The sequence below is a fragment of the Vidua macroura genome, chromosome 16 (genome assembly GCF_024509145.1).
Source record: "Vidua macroura isolate BioBank_ID:100142 chromosome 16, ASM2450914v1, whole genome shotgun sequence".
Lineage (NCBI taxonomy): Eukaryota > Metazoa > Chordata > Aves > Passeriformes > Viduidae > Vidua > Vidua macroura.
In genome coordinates, this window is record NC_071586.1 from 2,865,366 (window position 1) to 2,886,367 (window position 21,002).

Consider the following 21,002-nt stretch of genomic DNA (forward strand, 5'->3'; position numbering starts at 1 on the left):
GGAGGCTGGGGAGGGGGTTAAGGGGGAGAAAGGGGAGTGCCATCCTACACTGACTCTTGTCTCTGACTCATGCAGTCCCTGATAAAACTCCTGCCCTGGCACCCACTGTCCCTGCTATTTCCCCTGGGGTTTCCGTGTGGGGAGGCTCATTGCCCTGCTCAGAGGACACAGCCAGGTGCTGTCAGGGCTTGGGGCTTTCCCGCGTTGAGGAGGTTCCTGGTAGAGTAGGGAAGCTGCTGCTCTTCTTCCCGTGCTTGGTACCACTGTACCCCCAACCTGCCCTCATCCTCAGCTCCCCTGCAGGCAGATCTGCTGTGAATTTTGAGCAGGAAAGAAGAAAATATGCACATGAGTTCAGGGTCTGTTATTTATTTACATAAAAACACTGACTAGTGCCACAGTTCCACCCCTGAGCAAACAGCAGCTGCCTGTGCAGGTCAGGCTGTGTTTGCAGACCTGTGTACTGAGAGACCCTCCCCACCCACTTCGCTCTGGGAGCTGCAGGGCAGGGGAGGGAGAAGGAGCCCTGAGAGGCTGATCTTGGCTCCCAGGTCCTCTTGCCCCTGCTGTGGGAGTGCTGCTGGCAGCTCCTGTCGCTGCCTGCTTGCCCCTGCCTTCTGGCTCAGGTGAGTGAGCTAAAAATACCCCCTACACCACCATGCAAGGAGGACCCTACAGACCCTGCCAGGCCCAGGACGGCTCTGGAGCTGCAGCCTGGTAACAAACTGCTCTACTCTACGTGCCGGGCAGCCAGGACATGCCGGGTGTGGTTTTGGCTCTCAGGTTGCCAGGGGGGCCAGGGCTGCTTGAGGCTGTCCCTGCCCCCAGAGCCGCGGCAGGGCTGGGAGGAGGCGCATGCAGCTGGAGTGGCCACCGGGCAGGACGGAGGTGCTGATAAGGGTGCAGTGCTGCTGCCGGGCCCCTCTCCATGCTTAGAGGCAGCTCTGCCTCCCCTCGGGAAGGGGCTTTGCCACAGGGCTGGAGGGGGCCATGAACCACACAGAAACCTGGTGCGTGGCACCGCCCTGTCTCCTTGTCACTGAGCCCCTTCCTGAAAGTGCCGCAAAGGCTGTGCTGCATCCCCTGAGGGCACCATGGGCTGCTTGGGTCCCCTCTTGGGCTCTCACCCAACACATCCCTGCAGCCAGGCACCCTCTGCACTGTGGGACTGGGGTGGGCACCTCCAGCAGCTGCTGCTCTTCCCAGGGTCCTTCCAGGTGAGAGGGGCCTCGCTCACAGCCTGGAGTGTAATGGGGTGCAGAGCAATGCCCCCCACTCCTGTGCACTGCAGGGCAGCTCCCACACAGCGTCTGGGGCCTGGGCCCACCTCCCCTGTGCACCAGTGTCACCAATCCAACTATTCCCAGTGAGGAGCAGAGCCGGGGCAGTGGTGGCAGCTCTGCGTGGGAGGGAGCCGGGGATAACACATACACACCACCGGCAGGAAGCGAGGGGCGATGCACACGCGGGGACGGACGGACGGACGGCAGCGGGACGGGGCCGGTGGCGTTCAGTGGCTCCCGGGTGCCGTTAGCACATGCGCTTGTACGTGTAGATGTAGGCCTTGCAGTTGGGACACGTGTGTGTCACGTCCTTGAAGTCATCGAACAGGCAGGGGATCAGGCAGCAGCAGAGATCACACCTGGAGCACAGGGACAGGCAGAAATGCTGAGCTAGGGCAGCCCCTGGGCGTGGGGTTCTCTCAGGGCCATGGGCAAGAGATGTGAGTAATTGTAGGGGCTGTCACCCCAGGAACCCCTCTGCTGCTCCAGTGCCACCTCTGTGCCAAGATCCCCACCGTGCCAAACAGCTCAGCCAAGGCCACCAGCACTGAGGCTACCCAGGACCAGGCTGAGCACTCAACACGAAGCCCCAGCTCTGCTTGTAGCACCTACCCCACGAAGCAGCAGAAGAAGCCGAGAAGGAAGCTCATGAGCCCAATCTCATAGGAGATCTTGGTGGTGATGGCTTGCTGGCAGTGGGGACACACTGTCTGCACGGGGGCACCCTGGAAGATCTCTCCCTGCAGCACTGTGACTGTGGTGGCGGCTCCCGGAGGGACGAGCACTGTGGCCGTGTGGCCACCAGGAGACGGGTAGGGGCCTGGGGCAGGGTAGTAGCCCATGGGGGGGTGAGGGCCTGGGGGTGGGTAGTATCCTGCTGTGAATGAGAAACAAACAAGTGAGCACCTTCGTACATGGCAAGAGAGGCCAGATCCTTTTTGGGGAGGCCCCCACCCTGCTGCAACACCGCCCTTTGAGTACAGACTTGGGGCCAGCCCTGCTACAGGCACTGTGCCCCCCCACCCCATCCCAAGGAACCTCGCTGGAAGCTCCAAATGGCAGCCCACCCCCCCTCTTGTGTCGCCCCCACTCCCCAGGGCACCAGGAAATGTGCTGCTGCCGATCCCCACCCCCTGTCCCCCAACCCCTTGCAGGACTCACCTGGTGGCACATAGGGCCCAGAGCCATCCGTGGGCATGTGGGGGGGCATGAACCCCGGCTGTGAGGGTGGCTCATATGGGGGAGGTCCGAACTCAGGAGGGGGGATCGGAACCCCCTGGGGCTGTCCCACCACTGGGGTGACACCCTCTGAAAGGAAACATAGTCAGCAGCCAAGGAGGCAGGGAAGGGAGGCAAGAGGTGGGGGGCAACCCCTTAAGCCACATCCTCCTCTGGGCCATAAGAAACCCAAATTCACCCCACAGCAGGGAGCAGTGCCAGGCTTTGAGCTGGGAGTGCTTCCTGCTCTTGTCATTGCCCCTAGGACCCCTCCTGCTTCCCCCAAGGGTGACATGGGGACAGAGGGAGCCAGGCATTGCAGCACCCTTCCCAGCGTGCTGTGAGGAGAGGCCACAGCCAGGGCAGTCGCAGGGAACCCACACTTCTCGGGTCCTGTCACCCCCCAGTACCTGGTGCAGAGGGGGGGCCGTGCTTCTCTTCTATCAGCGGTGCCGAGGGGCCCCCCGGGTAGGGTGGGGGTGGGTCGTTGGACATTGCTCCAGGCAGCCCTGCAGGGACAGAAGCCTTTAGGTGACACCAGCCCTTGGTGCCACAGGCACATGGAGCTGGCGTGGTGCTTGGGATGGAGGTGACAGGTAACGGAGGAGGACAGGGCTGGTGCCACCACTGCAGCAGCCTCAGCTTCCCCCCCAGGCAGAACCAGGGGTATGGCCCCAAAGCTGGACAGGCTCTGACCAGGCAGCAACTCCAAGGTGTAAAATCTTCCTGCCAGCTCCATGGGGCTTCCCTGCAAAGCCCACCTGGTGCACAGCAGCTCCTCAGGGCAGCTCTGGACTGTGTGGCCACACTCCAGGGCAGTGCTGGGCTGGAATGTGCTGTGCCAAGACTTGGCTGCATGGCTGGGGTACCAAAGGAGGGGAAGAGCTGCCCACTGCCCCCCACCTCCACCCTCAGTGACACAATGCTGTGCCCTGAGGGATGGCAGGACCCCCACCCTGAACCTGAAGTGCAAACTCTGGGACAGAGGCTGCAAACCCGCAGAGCATTTCTAAATAAATCCAGTGAGTTAAGGTAAGACCAGATTTAACAGCTGGAGCTGTTATTTTACCTGGGGCAGAATTTACCTGTCCTCTTCCCTGCAGCAACAGCTCAGAGGCCTTGACAGCTGAGAGAAGCAGCTCCTCTGAGCAGAGTAGTTTGGAAGGCAGCTTCTTCCACTGGGTCTGTGTAAAAGGAGACAGCAAGTGAACGACAGAGATGGAGAGGAGGCACAGCTGCAGCATTGTCCTGGCTGCCACAAAAACCCCTTCTCTCCCCCAGGCAGGAGCCTCCCCATGTGCCCCCTCAATGGCAGGCATGAGGCTCTGTGTCCTTGGCACGTGGCAAAGCCCCACTGACACGCTCTGAGATCCAAGGAAGTGCAACATCAACAAGCCTGATTTCCCCATTTCCAGTGGCTCAGTTATAGCTGGTAGGATGTGACTAAATTGGGAAATACAAGTGAGAGGCTGTCCACTCAGTGCTTGGGACAGCTGCCATCAGGCATGGGACAGGGTGACATTGCTGTCAGAGCCCAGGGAGCAGTGCTGGGAGCTCCATCCTTCACCCCAGCAGGCCAGGAGCAAATGTGACTCTGCTTGTCCCGTTTGCAGGCACCAGTGCCACGTGCTGGGCAGCCAGCCCAGAGCACGCCAACCTCCCCAGCATGGCACAGCCTGCGCAGGCACCAGGCCAGGCAGCCAGTGCTGCCCCAGCCCTGCATTGCAGGTGTGCCCACAGAGGTGCCCATGGGGCTCAGCCACCTGCAGCTGAAGGGTCAAGCAGAGCCAAAGACTTGGCAAGCAAGGCAGGAAGACCCATCCTCCCTCACCTGCATGGCTTTGCTTTATTCTACTCCTTTTTTCCTAGTTCACACTCCCTGCCACCCAGCAGCCTCCTGCAAGGTAGCAGGAAATTTACTCAGTCCCTGGAGGAGCACCATCACCGGTTGCTGCTCACGAAGGAGCACTCTGATCCCCCCAGGAGCTGAGCAGATTCCTGACAGGCACAGGGTCTCCCCCAGGATGTCCATATTTCCTGACTAAAATTTCTCCCCCACGGTCTGGAGTTAGAGCCACACAGCTTCAAAGAGTAACACTGGGGCAGCTGGGGGTCATCTTCCTCCTGCTTCTCACTCCAGTTTCTTCCTTAAGAGCCCAGGCAAGCAGAGTTGCCATGGCACAGAGCATTTCCAGGCACACTGCAGAGCCTGCCTTCTCCTTCAGTGACCTACAAAGCTCAAACTGGGCCGTGCTCCTTTTAGCTCAGTGGGGATGTGAAGAAAAGGAGGATTTATTCTTCTCAAAGTAACCAACCCTGCACATCCAGGAGCCTCAGACCTTCCTGTCCCCATGCCTGCAGGGATTCTGGATGAGCTCAGTGCAACCAGAGCATCCCAGAGTCCTTACATGGGGACACCAGCCTGCCAGGGAGCTTTCCTTCCCTCACAGGCCAACTGTGCCCACAGCTTTTCTAACATAATAGTTCTCCTCCCATTCCTGCTCAGATGCTGCTTTCCCATAATAATCTTTCAACACTCCCCAGCCTCACTCCCCCCATCAAAGCAGCTGGCAAGAAAAGGCAGGAGAGGAGGAGTCCTCCACCAGCCACTCCAGCAACAGCCCCAGGGTGAGCCAGCCATTAATGCTGCCACCCTGCCCAGGAGGGACTGGCAGCCACCAGGGTGCCAGCCCTGGGTCCCAGAGCCACACGTGCCCTGGGATGCAGGAAGCTGTGGGATGCAGGGCCCTTCTGCTCGTACTTGGCAGGCTCAGTTGCTCCTAATGCAATATTCTGCTTATTAAGAGAGATCTGTAAAGAGCAAGATGTTGGCTGTGTGCCCTTACCAGGAGGAAAAGAAAGCCTGTTGCTTTTAAGCCTCTTAGAAGCTGTTTCTCTCCTGTGCTTTCTTTCATCTTAATGTGAGCAGCACAAAACCTGGCCCAGTTCTGCTGGAGAGCTCCACACCAGAGGGCACTCAGCTTCCCCCTGGCACTGGGCAGGAGCTACCCCAGAGCATCCCTCACCACCCTGGCACTGACAACCCTGCAGTATTCCAAAATTGCCAGGTTTAAGGTCAAGAGCTGATGGAATCACCAGTGTCTTGTGCAGGTCCTTTGGAGCAAGGACACATTGCAAGCTCCTGAGACTCAAAAGGAGCTGGTTATCATAGCAGGATGGAGAGAGGAGATGCTATTTCCAGCTACAAATGCAGATTAGCTCTTCTCAACTGGAAGAACAGCTTTTACTGGTTTCTTCTGCAAATTAACTACAGAGGATGAATCCACTATGGAACCAGAATCATCACAATCAGTTAAACACAGAAGACAGGCAAAGGACCCCTGTGTCCCCCAGGGAATTGATATTTGCTAAAGAAAATGAATAAGAAAAGATTCCCATTAGCCTGCCGGGGCACAGCACAGCTCCATCACAGCCTCCACGCAGAAAGGGCTTGGCCCACCCTGGCTATGGCCTCAATCCCTGTGTCCTCCCCTGGCTCTGTGCTCCCTGATCTCATTCCAGGCAGCTTTTAGGTGAGAAGATGGCAACAGATTTCTAGGTCCCCTGTTCAGATCAGAGGGTAACTCTCAGCCCCAAGAGGTCTGTCTGAGGCTTCCCACACAGCCGAAGCGCCGTGGGGCAGCACCCAGCCCTGCCTGTGGAAACACAATGCTTTCTAATCCGCTGCTTCCTGTGCCCAGCAGCCCCGACCCAGTAATGAGGGATTGTAGAATCCCAGAACGGTTTGGTTTGAAAGGACCTTAAAGCCCATCTCATTACAACATCCTGCCATGGGCAGGAACACCTTCCACTGTCCCAGGCTGCTCCAAGCCCTGTCCAAACTGGCCTTGGACATTTCCAGGGATCCAGGGCAGCCACAGATTCTCTGGGCACCCTGTGCCGGGGCCTGCCCACCCTCACAGGGAAGAATTTCTTCCCACTTTCCAATCTAACCCTGCCCTCTGTCAGGGTGAAGCTATTTCCCCTTGTCTGTCATTCCAGGCCCTTGTCCAGAGGGCATCAATCAATACCCCAAAAGCCCCTGGTTCCCATTACTGACATGTTCAAAACTGATACAAAGCAACTTCCAGCAGTGTTGAGAGGAGCTGATGTGTCAGGGTCCAGCGTCCCATACAGGCTGTGTTTCCCTCTGTTACATCACTGCAGAAACAATTTGGGATTCAAACATGGCAAGAGGAAAGGTCTGCACATCCCACCTGACTTCCAAACAGATAAAGTGGGCATCACTCATCAAAACAACTGGTGTGCAGTGGGACCAGGGAATATCGTGCTACCAGAACAGGTCCTAACAAAATAAAATAGATAATGCCACAAAGAGGATGGACACAGATAATTCAGATTTGCTCTGCTCATGCCATTCTTCCCCAGCAGCAGCTGTTTGTGCTTCAAGCTGCCTCCTCACAGATGAAATCTCCACGGGTGAGACAAACCTGGCAAGGGCAGAGCAGATGCTGGCAGGTCCAACTCACGTGTGAGCCCTGATGGTGCAGTGCTGGCCCCAGCAGCTCTGAGTCAGCCTCACAGCACCACTGAGATCCATCCCACAGCTGAAACAGCCTGTGCTGTCCTTGCTCCTGCTGCACTTGTAACTGAGATGCACAGCAATTCAGCTTTGCTTCCTCCATGGGAGCAGTGGCTCCAGCCACTGAGATAGGAAGCAGCATTTGTTCATACTCAGCCACGTTCGGTGACGTTGACACTTCAAAACCTGCTGCTGCACATTTTTGGAGCTCTTCCTCCATAAAAAAAAAAAAAAAAAAACAAACAAAAAAAAAAAAAACAAACTTCTGATATTTTAAAAAAGAAAAAAAACCACTAAATTCAATGAATAAATAAGAGAGAAATATACGAGCACTTTAGCACTTTCAGCTTCACTGCACATCAAAGAGATGCAGATTCCAGCTTCCGGGCTTTTGGAAATACAGCTTTAAAAGCCAAGAGTCCTGAAGATGCTGGGCCCCCACTGAGAGAAGAACAGCATTGTGGCCAAAACCATCCCAGTCTTCCTGGCCCTGGGAAAGATACCTGTGTGCCACAGGTTATGTGCTTCAGAAACTGGGATATACTGAGACTAGGAAGGCACAAAAGGCCACTCAGATGCTGGCAAAATGTCATTTGAGCCAAAGTCTGTTACTCTTCAAAAGGAGTTTTAGGGGCAGCCAGGAGGGAGAACTGAGCAGGGTGTGCTGAGGGGGACAGAGCCATACCCCGACTGTGGCAATTCCAACCCCAATCCCAATCGCCCTCCTCCACAATGGCATTTCTGAACAGCACCTCCAAACCCAGCCTAGAGCTGCACGTTCCCTTCGTTACACCTGTGTCTGGAGCTCACAGGGCTTTGCCCCCTGCCCGTGCTGTGCCCAGAGCTCACAGGGCTTTGCCCCGTCTGTGCTGTGCCAGGAGCTCACAGGGCTTTGCCCCCTGCCCGTGCTGTGCCCAGAGCTCACAGGGCTTTGCCCCCTGTCTGTGCTGTGCCCAGAGCTCACAGGGCTTTGCCCCCTGCCCGTGCTGTGCCCAGAGCTCACAGGGCTTTGCCCCGTCTGTGCTGTGCCAGGAGCTCACAGGGCTTTGCCCCCTGCCCGTGCTGTGCCCAGAGCTCACAGGGCTTTGCCCCCTGTCTGTGCTGTGCCAGGAGCTCACAGGGCTTTGCCCCCTGCCCGTGCTGTGCCCAGAGCTCACAGGGCTTTGCCCCGTCTGTGCTGTGCCCAGAGCTCACAGGGCTTTGCCCCCTGTCCAGAGCTCACAGGGCTTTGCCCTCTCCGAGCTGTGCCCACTGGCACAGCGTGCAGGGATGTGGCTCAGCTCCCACCCTGCGCAATCCCACCGGACAGCTCTTACCTCCAAAGGAAAGACAGCATAAATCTCTGCTGAACAAGCACTATCAGTGGTTATTTCTGCCTGGTTTTTATGTTTTCTATGCAAACAAGCCGAAGCTCCCCCTCAGCTTCGCCTCTTCCCATGCGCATTTGCTGCCCCCAGCCTGCACACCACCTCCCCGGAACCAGGAGGGGAGGAATAAACAGCACAGAGTGCTTCAGCCTCCTTCAGAGAGAAGGATGTCCTGGCAATCCTTGACCATTACCAGCTCCTTTACCCGCTGTTAACCTTGGCAGCACCTCCTCAACTCCTCATCCTGGTCTCGGCCAAAGCAGCAAGAGGGCGCATGCCTGCAACGCTCTGCAAGGCGCCGATGGAAACGGAAACCCAAGCGAAGGACTGAAGGAAAGGTCTGTTCTTTTTCTGAGCAACTCAGCTGCGTTTTCCCAAGTCCAAGTCACTGCCAGGGAGCACAAACCCACTGTTTGGGAACAGCCAGGCTGCTCCCAGAACAGCAGATTCCTTCCACGCTTCTGCACTAAGATTTCAGCTGCAGAAAACTGCTTCTTCCAGGAGGGTCAGGCTGCTCCTTCAGTGCAGGCACAGAAAGATCAGCTGGCAAGGCAGGCCAGCAGCTCTCCTTTAAAAACAAAGGAATACTGGAGAAGAAGGTTTTTCGTCATTTGAACCAGGTATGTCAGACAGCCAAAGCTCCCTGCTCTGCTCTCCACTACGTGAATCTCCAGAGGAGCTTTCCCATTGCAGTCATTTACCTGAGGACCTTGAACATATCGTTTGACCTTCTGTGTGCCACCGTCACCCAGCAGACAAATCACCTCAGAGCAGGATCCTCGCTGGTAGCCAGGTGCTGTATCCAAAACAAGATTTCTCAGGGCATTAAATCCAAAGCACAATCAGATAATCTCCACAGCGAAGCCCCGGCTCAGCTGTCCTTGGCCAGAGATTCAAATTACCACTTCCAGCAGCTCCTCTGCATGGATATCAGGAAAACCAGACACAAAATCCTCCCTGCTTAAGACAAGGAGGCTTCATCTGCAACTCCCACAAAGGGTTACGTGCGGGAGGAGTGCCTGCAGGACCTGCTGCCGCCTCTGGGATTCTCTCCAGTGCTGTTCGCCTCCGGATCGGCTGACCAAGCGCTCTTGGCTCTTCACACTGGGGCTGCAGAAACAGCCTTGCCAGGACCTGCTTAACCTGAGTATTTAAAGAAAAACCAGCCAAAATGAAAAGAATAAACTGGGGTTGCTCGTTCTCTCTGCTGTTGGCTCCCAAGACGTGGCACATGGCTGTGGGAAGCATCACATGCTGGCAAGAGCTCACGGTGACATCCAGCAGCCAGGAGGGGCTGCAAGGGAGGAGGGGTCACAATCCCACACACTTCAAAACTGGACCCCAGCCCTTCCACGTGTCAGGACACTGGGGAAAGTTGAGGTGTGGGCAGAGCACTCTGCACCACCAGGGCAGCTGAATTTGGCCCCCAAAAGCCAGTTTTGTGAGCATGGAGCAAGCAGGGAGCACACAGCAGGGAGGCTGCCCCACAGGCTGCCACTGTCCCACTCAGGTGGTGCTCACTGTTCAGACCCTTCCAGCACATGTCCTGGCTGCACGGGAGAAGACAGCCTGCAAAACACCAGGTGTGCTCATGGATGTGATTCAAGTAACATTAAAGATAAATCTGAGCTCCTCTGCATCCTACCAATGTGCTCCAGAGAAATGAGAAAAGGAGGGTGCTGCAAGCCAAATCCCTGGGGAAGCAGAGAGCTTTTCCATGAGACTTTCACTGCAGTTCTCAAAGAATCCAAGCTAACACTTGATAACATCCATGGGAAAGCATGCAGTGACAGCAGCAGCTGTTGCCTCCAGTCCTCTGTATCTACTTAATTTCCCCCCTGAGATGATACATCCTGCATTACATCATCCCTTTGATATCTGTTAATAATGGTGATAACACAACCTGCCAGAATCTCAAGCAACATCTACTCCAACAGTGTGTTTTAATGTAGCATGAAACACAACTGTGCCAACAAGAATAGCTGTACATTTAAACAAGTAAACAAAAATACCCCAGGCTCAAGAAGCTTAACAGCAAGCAGAAGCCTCAGGAGGTCGGGGGAAGATCCACAGCTCTTAAGCACAGTCACAGATCCGAGCTCACCTCTGAGGGCAGCCCAGAACAGAGGCTTAAGGATGAGTTAGGAAGGGATCAAAGGTTGTCAGTCCCTCCCACTCCCAGCACTCATGGTTTTGGAGACTGGGCAGCCTGGAGGTTCTCCATGGAGAACCCCAGATCATTCCCAGTCACCAAGTACTGCTCTTCAGTTACCTACACAAAAAAGCATCTCCTGCTGTCAGCATCTGCTGCCTCCCATCTGGGGGAGACCAGCACAGAGAAGGTGAATATAAAGTGGGTACCCACTATGTCTCACAGCAAACCCCAGGGTTTTATAGATTCCCTTTCCAACATCAAATTAAAAATATTTTATTTCTCTAAACACTCACTCCTTCATTTCTCCCTCATTCTATAGAATTTTTTGACAGAAAGACAAATAACACAGCTACATCATTGCTGAATCAAACTGAGTATGTGTGACGTCCGTTAAATGACACAGAGAGCTCCAAGGGAGGAGGAAATTAGAATCAGAGATGATCAGCAGTTTTGCATTTCAAGTTTCAGAATTAATCAGAGCCCAAGAGCATATCCAGAATCCCCCTGCAGATTTTGCTACACAATGAAATAATTTTGAATACATTGGTGGTGATTCCAGATCCATTTTCAAGTGCTGTACAAAACATATGCCATGGCACTGATGTTTCCTTACCCGAGGAGAGCAGCAGCTTGCTGTAGCACTGGCTCCAGTCTCCAGCATGAGCATTTCCCATGCTCACAGATCCCCCTGCCTCGGCGCCAGAGAAGCTGCTGACATTCAGATTTAACTGGTACAATGTCACCTTGCACTTTTTTTCAGGACTAGTGTGAAGTGCTCTGTGTCACTCGATTTTATGTAAGGCCAAGGCTCACTCTTTGCAAAGGAGTGTGGTTTGGGGTTCAGCAGGATTGTGTGTGTAAGGTCTGAGATCTCTCCCGAGTCCCACTGCCAGCAAGGAGCATCCACACACATCCCAAGATGTGCACTGGAGGAACTCTTCCATGCTGAGGCCATTTGTGTTACCACACTCACTTCCTTGCCCCCACAGAATTTCCCAGTTCCAGACTGGGACCTCTCCTGGAGCTGCCCAGGGCCACCAGCATGGGGTTGGATTGTGCCATGGCACTTGGACAGGAGGAGGGTACCTGGCACTGCCCTGCTCCCAAGCCCAACTCATTTGGACTGCTCAAAGACGGATGACAATGTCCCAGAGGGGAAAACCCTTGATTAATCAACAGCCACTGAGTGTGCCCAGTGCTGAGCACCCCCAAGTTACACAGAGCTCCTGCCATCCCCAATTCTTCCTCCAGTTCCCACCAGACTTGGCTAGTCCACATTGACTTCCAGGTCCAGTAAAGTCATTTTCACTCCTCCACGACTGTGTCTTCAATTTGCAGCACCAGTTCCTGCCAAGTCCTTCATAACCCCTTCCCCAGAGCTCCTACTGAAAATCTAGGACAGAGCTGGACCCCAAGCAGCCCTACACACAGAACTCCCCAGGTCCCTGCTCTGGGCTCTTCCAAACCCTTCCTCTGTCACAGCAACACCTCACTGCCCTGCTGCTCCACGAAAAGCATCGCTGGTCAGAGGGTTTGGAGCAGTCCTGAGGCAGGGTCACTGCTCCCACTGCAGAGGATGGGATAGGGAAGATTCAAGCCCATAATAGCAGGATGCCCTCAGGGCAGGTAAACAGCTCAGCTGCTCAAATCCTCTCCTGAGCCTGAGGAAGACAGAGCAGCTGCCACACTGTTTTCTCACATCAGAACAGCCCAGCAGGCAGCTCCAAACTGAGCTCCCACCAAGCTAAACCATCCTGAATCACGGCAAGGAGAGTCTGAAAGGCTAAATTAACACCCCCTGTGGAAGCCATGAACTCTGGGGGAAACCTCTGCTCCCAAAACACAAATATGACATCTCTGTGGAAGATCTGCAACAAGCACAGGGAAAGAGCTGATATTTAACACCAGGAAAGGGTCTCTAGTCCCTGTTTGCTCAAAGACTACGTGAAGATTCTGGAGGAGCTGAGTGGTCCCAGCAGTGCAGGTGGGAAGGACAAGCTGAGGCTTCAGCACAGGCCCAGCCTCCTGCGAGCACTTCCTGATATAGCACAAAGCAGAATAAAGGCATTTTGTTAATTAGGAGACAAACCAAAGATGCCTCTAAGAAAAGGGCAGCATGCACACACCAGCAGCAGCTTTTTATCCAGTGCTCAGCTAAAAACACAAGCCCAAAAGAGTGGGCAGCAGCCAAAATCCCATCCCCACTGCACTCCTCTACTCCATGTTCCAGGCTTTATCCTCCCTCCCACACACGGATCCAGCTCCCCTTCTGCCGTGAGCTGGGTGACTGGCACCCCTGAGGACCTCAAAAGCATCCCAGGTTGGAGTCACTGCAGCAGGGCTACAGCTCTGGCTCTAGTCCATGACTTCCTCCCAAGATGGAGCTGCACTGAATCCCACAGGTTCCTTTCCCTCCTTTTAAAAGGAAATGCTTTAAAATTAAATGCTTCAAAAGGAAATGCTTCTTATTTGAAGAAATAATCAATAAAATCTAACAGGCTGCTTTTCATTCATCCCCAGCCAGAAATGTAATCTCCTGTTAACAGCACAGCCCTGAACACATCATTTATCTGCTGCGGGTACCAGCACGCCCAGATTTTACAGCTGTACAGAGTGGGGCTGCCTGCATCACAACGACTAATTTATTCTCAGAAAGGCTAATTTAATCTGGCAGTGAATGTTCTCAAAGCCTCCTCACACAGAGCAGCTTTTCTCTTGGTTGGCTTAACAACAATACAGCATATCCAAAAACGTGGAGGGATGCTAAGGAAGAACACTGCCCCTGTGTTTTGAGCCCTCTAGTCTGAGAAATTTCTCTTGGTAACTACAGGCTTTGAGAAAACATAGAGTCCTGCTGGTTTTTCAAAAAGCCAACTGTATTTTTGAGGCAAATATACAACAGTTTAGGCTATTTCCCGCTCACATACAACTGTGTCTTGACAGAAAGAGCTGGGCTCTTAATAAAACTAAAACCCAGCAAAGGTTGTTCAATATTAGACAACTCCTTCACTTCCAACTGCACATCAAGAGCAGCACACCTGGACTGGGGGTGCTCCCTGCCACAGCAGGTGACTTTCCCCAGCCCACACTACAGAGGAATAAACTTCAGAACAAAAAGCTTTTTGTTTAAAAGGCTGGGTAACTGTACCATGAAGTGTTTCAGAAAGAGCATCCTTTAGCTTCCTAGCCTCTGCCATTTGCAGGGCAATAAATAAGCCATCAGAAAGATTTTTTTCCACTGTTTTTAAATTCTAGGTGGTATTTTCCCTTTGCTTGTGACAGTACACACAAAGGCAGCATGTACCCACAGCCAGGCTGAGCCACCTGACCCTCCATGGATGTGGCACCACGTGCTGGTCCTCACCTGGATCTACCCCTTGCCCAGGAGATCACTGGAAAGCCAAACACAGCTCCTTGGAGTCAGAGGGGCTACACCAAGGCAGATTGAAGCTTTACAATAGACAGAGCTGTAGCAGTCTAACCCTCCATGCTCAGGATTGTCACCACCATCCTGCTGGGAAAGAAAAGCTGCTGCTGTGCAAGCCTGGATCACGTCTGAGAGGGCTCCTGTGCTACAAGGGCAAAAACGTGCCCCAGATGACATCCAACAATTTAGGACAATCCAGTAATGTGGGGAAAATGCAAAAATCAGAGGGAAGCAGAACATTTACGCAGGCCACAAAAGAAATAGAGAAGAAAACAACACAACACTCCCCTTGTTCCTATCTGTCAGGAATTGCTGTCCCAAGAATAGCCTATTCAGAAACCAGGAAACTCAGAGAGCAGCAGGGAAGGGCTGAGTCATGGCCATTTGGAAAAAAAAAGAAACAACCCACAAGAAACCAACCCAAAAAGGAAGGAGAAAAACCATGGGACAGCAGTTGTTCTGGGTCTTGGAGATACGAACAAGTCAATCCAGAACATATTAGTCAATCTTTATTTTCAAAAGCTCTGCAAACAAATGGCACTGCCATAAAATGCAGCTGACCCTCACTCTGCTCGTGGGAAGCAAATTGTTGTACCAGGAAAAGTTCCCGGTGCTTCCCAGCACCAGCCCCTGGCTGCCAGGACACAAATTGCTCCCAGTTTGTGCCTTCATTTTTGTTCCTCTGCAGCATTAGCATCCAAAAGATTTACAGGCTGGGCAAGTGTTTTCCCTTTGGAAAAGCACATCCATCTCAGGGATGCTATTAGCAGAGGGTGAGCAGCCATTTCCCTTCCCCACAGTGGAAGGGCACGAGGTAAAACATGACTTGGATGGGCTTCCTACAACTCTCTCAACAGATGAGCCAAAGCCAAGTGCTCCCATCTCACATCCAGCCTCAGCACAGCCTGTCTGGCCCCAGCAAAAGTCTCCCACACGACGATTTTTGTTCTGTGACCTAAATCAAATCAATTGTACAATAATTCTCCTCAGGATAGTAATCTTCTTCATTCAACCATCATCTGAGAGATTACACCTGCTCTCCAGCTGTGGGGCTCTGGGAGGAAGAGATTTCTGAGCAATGAGGGGCTTATTTTTCATACAATTCCTTGATGATCCCTCATAAATCAGGGAACGGGGGGTATCTATCTTTTCAATCAAGCAGCTATGCTTCAAACATATCTGGAAAACACCTTTTAATTAATTTTATCTTGCCCTGTGAGGTACTGTCATATTGAAGTTGCAAAGGTAGGAAGTGAGAAGCCCCTCAGAGCTGCTGCCTGTGGGGAGTGGATCCCCACAGGACAAAGCCTGCTGTCCCCAGCCTGTGGCAGATCACCTGTGCTCAGGTGTAACTGCTCACCTCTTCCCAGCTCTGGGAATGGCTGGGAAAACCATAAGCCCTTCAGATGTAGGCCCAACCTTGACACAAACTCCAGAATGACAGCTCAAGGAAACTCCCAAAGCAAACAGGCTCTCATGGTTCAAACTGTGAGTGAAATTCATTTCTCTGCAAAATGCAATGAGCAAAGAAAGATGAAACACAGCTACAGCATGGGCTGATGTGCATGAATCACAGTAAGGTGTGATGGATGGAATTTAGGATTGCAAGACAGAATGCAGGATGGAACAGTAAATGTGTAAGCTTAAAGCAGAATACTTCTTCCAAAAACATCTTCCAAAACTGTTAATAGGGAGCCAGGCTGTTAGTGCAAGGTAGGGAATTTTTTTTCCTTCTAAATGCAGAGACTGGGTATCAAAGAAGGTTCAGGAACATGCACAGGAGAGAGAGTTCAGGGCAGTGGGACCCCCATCTCAGCACAAATGCTTTATCCTAATGATGTCTCAGGTTTTAGCTTTTATATGTTTCAGATTCTGTACTGCTTTAGTGTGTACTTCTGAGCTTCATATTATGGGATGGTGAGCTCTCTTCACAGAGTAGGGAGACAAAACAATTCCTTTTCTAGCTTGGGACTAAGGACAAATTATCCAAATCTTAGGCCCAAGAGCATAAACAACGTGGGCTGAAGAGAGAAAAACAAGCAGGATGGAACTTCATAAGCTAAAGCTGGTATTGGACAATGAACTCCAGTATGTAAATGGACCAGAACTTATAAAAGTGAGAGTCCCCAGGAGCGCTCGTGCATTTTGGGACCATTTTGGTTCATCTTGGGTGCAGCCCTGGCTGGGCTCTTGTGCTGCCCAAGGTGGATTCATTGAGGCCTTTTAAAAAATCCCTGCTTTATTCTGTAACTCTGTCTAGTCTCTGTTCTAGGTCAGCCTTCACAAGGCATCACTAAAATCTATAGGGGAACTGGGTAATATTCAATTTCTTATGTATAAAGGGGGCAAAGGATAGAACTATTACTAATGCACAGTAACCTTAATAATCACAGTAAAAATGAAATATATTACTTAATTTGCACAGGAAGCCCCAGGTCAGCTCTTCATTCTCTGATGATCTCAGGTTCCATCATGCCAAGTGGTAAAAAGTCAAACATGCACGGCCAGCAGCTGCTCTGCACAGTTCCTAAGATGTTAATCACATTGCCACCTTTTGGAGCTATTTATTTTGTTTTCTTACCCTAAATGCAGGCCTGCTAAGAGGGCCCAGATTAAAGACAGCTGCAATGAAGTGCCTCACGTGGAGATGTGCAGCATGCAGCACTTCACTCCTGCCTCCATCCTCCACTCAGACTGATGACCAGAACAGGGTTGCTCTCAAACAGCTGTTTCTCACCACCACGAATACACAAATTTAAGACTGAAGCCACAAGGCAGCTCAGAACGAAGGGGCCCAAAGCAAAACTATAACAGCAGCCCAGAGTCTCCCTGAGCGTTTCATGCCAGAAATAAAATTTGAGCTCCCCCTTCCTCAGAGACTTTATTCTGGTGAGAAAATTGATTGTGGTTTCCTATGGCAGCTGCTCCAATTGCATTCCCTTTGATCAGAGAGGAGACAGGTTCTATGCAGAGCATGTAAAGATCTGACACTGCTCATGAAAGTGCTTCTCTCCAGCTGTGAGATGGATACCCAGTGCTGTTTGGGAACAGCAGGAAAATACCAAGTGAACATCACATCCCAAGGCAGAAGTTGCTCATTGTGTGTTTTTTGAAGGAAAAAGTGTACACAGACATCTGAGTTTGCACACTTGTGTGCTCAGATGCCTTGCTCTGAAACCTTCAGGAGAGTTGATTGATGTAGTCTTTGCCTACATAAGAGCTGCAAAATCAGGTTGTGAAAGCAAAACCAACCAAAAACCTCCAGCATCTGCAGAACTACTAAAGTTCCCACTACAAACCATTACTGTTCTTGTATCAGGGAAGAGTAGTGCACAATTCAGTCCTTTTAAGACATCACTGACTGCTGCTAAGAGCTACCAGGCATATCAGCATCTATTTGTTGTTTCCTGATTCTCCTGCACACCTTGTGTTCAGCACCTTTGTGTGGCCTGCTCTGGGAGAACACCTTCTGAGAAGCTGGCACACCTGTCTAGAAGCTCAGTCCTGCTGCCTTTGTCATTATTTTAATCTCCAGATTATGTAAATACTATTTATTGCCTCTCTGGCTCACCTGGCAGCCACCAGCCTTTCCTGGAAAGGTACAGGAAAACTGTCATATGCTACAGAGCCCTGTAAGAGTGGCAGGAGTGAAGCACCAGCCCCACTGCAGACCCCACAAAACCCACTATTTAAAAAAAAATTAGTTTCTTTCAATCCAGTATAGTCTCTCCTGATTGAAGCAAACACAAGAAATCAAATGTAGGGCTTTACAATGTACCAAAAACATAGAACACTGAATTTCATACTATTCTTCACAAGCAGAAAATAAGTCCTGGATCAGAGCAGATACTAACTAGTTTGGGTATTTCCTTCCAAAACCACTCATCCTCATACTGGAAGATCAACACCATCCTTTAAACACATGCATTTATCTGCTAAATTCACAGTTGAAAGGGAAAAATATATTCTTCTTTTACATAATAAATTGACTTTCATCCCTTATTTGGCTGTGTTAGTGAGTAAGACTGGCAATGGCAACACTTCAGCAGGTGCCAACACCGTAACAAGGACCCAAACACAGAGATGGTGTGGACAGGCTTTAGTCTAGGCCCTGCCTGAACATCCCTCAGCTACAGGAGCACCTTAGCTTAGCTGTGCTCCCAGGATGTGTTTGCCACCTGTGCTTCATCCAGAAGGAAAGCACTGCCCATTGTGGCTTCCCAGGCACAGAAAGAGCTGATTTGGAAATGACCTTCACAAACATTCTCATAAACCAACACCAGGTGCTGAGGGAGACATTCTCTCCCCCTTGGTAACTGCAGCTGAGACAGAGCAGAAGAGGAACACACAGAAGTGAGTTTCAGAACTGAATTTGAGGTGAAAGACCTGTTGAGGGAACACAAGAAGCTCAGCACGGTCTTCCATCTTATTAGGAAGGGTTCTGAAATCAGAGAAGCTCCCTGAGTGTGACCTGTCCCTGTCACACCTGTGGCAGGACGTTCTGGTACTCGGTAGGAACGCACACGTCCCATTCCCAGCACCAGCCTGAGTCAGCCCTGAGCACACACAGCCACGGCAGCTCCACCAGCCCTGTAAGAGCAGCTGGGCAGGCCTGACCATGTTTGCTCCACTTGGCATTGCTCAGGGACATCTGGGGACACTGCTCCATCCCCTGACCCTTGTCTCAGCCATGAAGTCACCGCCTGCCTGCCTCCAAGCAGGAATTAGCTCCTCACGTAACACCTGAGGAGAACAGAGCAGATACATGGCTAAACACTTCCAGGGATTTCCTGGGGCACATGGATGTCACCACAACATTGAGACAGAGAAGCCTTTGGGAGAGGGAAGTTTGCAGCCTGTGCTTCCACACGAGTTTGTTTAGCTCCTGAACATGAATGAATGACAGACTGTGGTTATATACCACACTATGTCTGTGTAATACTCACTGTACTTTTCCCTGCTGCCTACTCTGGTCACACTCTGAAATCAGCAGGGCCCCTGCTGAAATTAAAGCCCCCTTTTAAGTACTTTGAGTGAAGAGAACAAACACGAGGCTCTTGTGCATATTCACAGAGAGTTTCTCAGAGAGTTCTACATACAGCCCATATCGCCTAGAATTATAATTTAAAACATTTCTACTTAAAACCATTGTGCCTGACCTCATCTCCACCACCTGATATTTTAGGCTCAGCCTAGAACGTGACAACTGCCAGTCCCCTCCCCAGTTCTCACTGGTGCAAGGAGACCACCTCAGAGCAGTTCTCAGGCCAAGGGGCACAAACCTAGCCTTGCAGGGACCTGGAGAAGTTTAACCTTGAGCATGGCTCATGTGGAGGATCCAGAGGACACTGCCATGGCAGCATCCTTCCCAGCCTGCAAGTTTCCACTCCTCTACACAGCCCTGGAGCTCTCCCCAGGATCCCAACCTCATTCCTCTGTTGAGCAGCAACCACCACCACCCCCCCTGTACTTTTTCTAAAGCAACCAAACACTGCCTTACAGCTGCCACCCTCTGCCTTTCCAGTCCCCTTGGGAGGGAGAACCCAGATCTCACCATTTTAATGGTTAAAAACCCCACAACTTCTCACTAATCTTTATTCCTTGGTGTTTGTCACTGTGCCACACTATGTCTTAACTGAAGGATCTCTCTTCATTTCACACTGCCAATGTGCCAAAATCATCCTCACCATCATCATCTCTCTTCCTGCTTGTCAAGACATCTTAGCTTCTTTCGGCTCCTCTAAAATGGGCTCATCATCCCTGACCACTGGGCGAGCTAGTCTCTCCCGAGCAGGGATAACTGGAAACACACACATTCGCTCCTAGGCCTGCTTCCCTGCTCTCCCGGGATCTGTCTGGGTGGCATTTGCTCCTCTCTCAGCTGTGCCCTCCCTGCAGCCCCCGCCAGCTCATGACCTCGGCCGGGCAGCAGCGCTCGCCTTACACCGGGAAGTCTTTTCCCAAGTACACGACCTCGCTTTCCACCCGATTAAATTTCATCTCAGCCCTCCCGTCCCAACCCTTCCCGGCACTGCTGAGGGCACAGAGCTGAAGCTTTGTAAGATTTTAGCAGTACCCTGCGACACTTGGTCAGCGTTAAAGGCCCGTCCGAGGCCAGGGCTGCCTCCCGCTCCTCTCCGGGCCCATGTCCCCATCCAGCCGTACCTCCCCGGCTCCGCAGCGAACGCTCCAGCCACGGCCGAGCACCGAGCCCTTCCCTCGGCCTGGTCCCTCCTCACAGAGTTAACCAGGGCTTCATTTCCATCCCTTTTCTTCCCAAGAGCGTACTGCTGGTCTTCTCCTGCCTGTGTCCCCGTCTGCGCTCAGCGTCTCCCCAGTGCCGAGTGTCCTCCCGTGCTCGGTATCCCCCCTCCGGTTCTCGGTGTCCCCCCATGCCTGGTGTCCCCCCCGGTTCTCAGTGTCTCTCTCCGGTATGTCCAGCCGGCCCCGCTGCCCGGAGGCCGCCGCGGCCTGTCCGGGGCTGAGGGGGCCCGGGCCGCCTTCCCCCCGCGGCCCCCGGCCCCGCGGCCCCCCGGGTCCCGCCGGTCCCGCACCGATCCCCACGGCCCGCAGTCACCTACCGGCTCCCGGCGGCGGCTCCGGCACCTGGCGGCGGCGGGCGGGGCGGGCCGGCCTGGGCGGGCGGTGCCGCGGCGGGGCGGGCCTGGGCCGCGCTGGGCCAGCCGGGGGCCGGGCCCGGCCGGGCCGAGCCTGCTGCCGCTGCACTGGGCAGCTCCGGGGAGCCACGGACTAAGGGAGTCACCGCACGGTTTGGGCTGGAAGGGCTCTCTGCTGTGGGCAGGGACACCTTCCACCAGACCAGGCTGCTCCAAGCCCCGTCCAGCCTGGCCTTGGGCACTGCCAGGGATCCAGGGGCAGCCACAGCTGCTCTGGGCAACCTGTGCCAGGGCCTGCCCGCCCTCACAGGGAAGAGTTTCTTCTGCATAAGCTTAATTTCCCCTCTTGCAGTTCGAAGCCATTCCCCCTTGTTCTGACACTCCATCCCCTT

General features: G+C 52.8%; 1 protein-coding gene across 9 annotated transcripts; it reads right to left on the minus strand.

Annotated features, from left to right (window-relative positions):
• Nucleotides 1–349: 349 nt before the first annotated feature.
• Nucleotides 350–20,669, minus strand: CDIP1 (cell death inducing p53 target 1). Of its 9 annotated transcripts, none has more exons than XM_053991811.1 (6): nt 20,575–20,669; nt 3,587–3,685; nt 2,912–3,010; nt 2,445–2,591; nt 1,896–2,160; nt 350–1,642 (listed from the first exon to the last, which is right to left on the minus strand). In XM_053991811.1, exons 3-6 carry the CDS (start codon nt 2,994–2,996, stop codon nt 1,531–1,533), a joined length of 609 nt encoding a protein of 202 aa, XP_053847786.1. In that variant the 5' UTR covers nt 2,997–3,010; nt 3,587–3,685; nt 20,575–20,669; the 3' UTR covers nt 350–1,530. The 9 variants fall into 9 exon arrangements, with proteins under 9 accessions (XP_053847786.1, XP_053847791.1, XP_053847788.1 ...); XM_053991816.1 differs by having other exon boundaries at nt 3,571–3,685; XM_053991813.1 differs by lacking the exon at nt 20,575–20,669 and adding an exon at nt 20,159–20,322.
• Nucleotides 20,670–21,002: the final 333 nt, after the last annotated feature.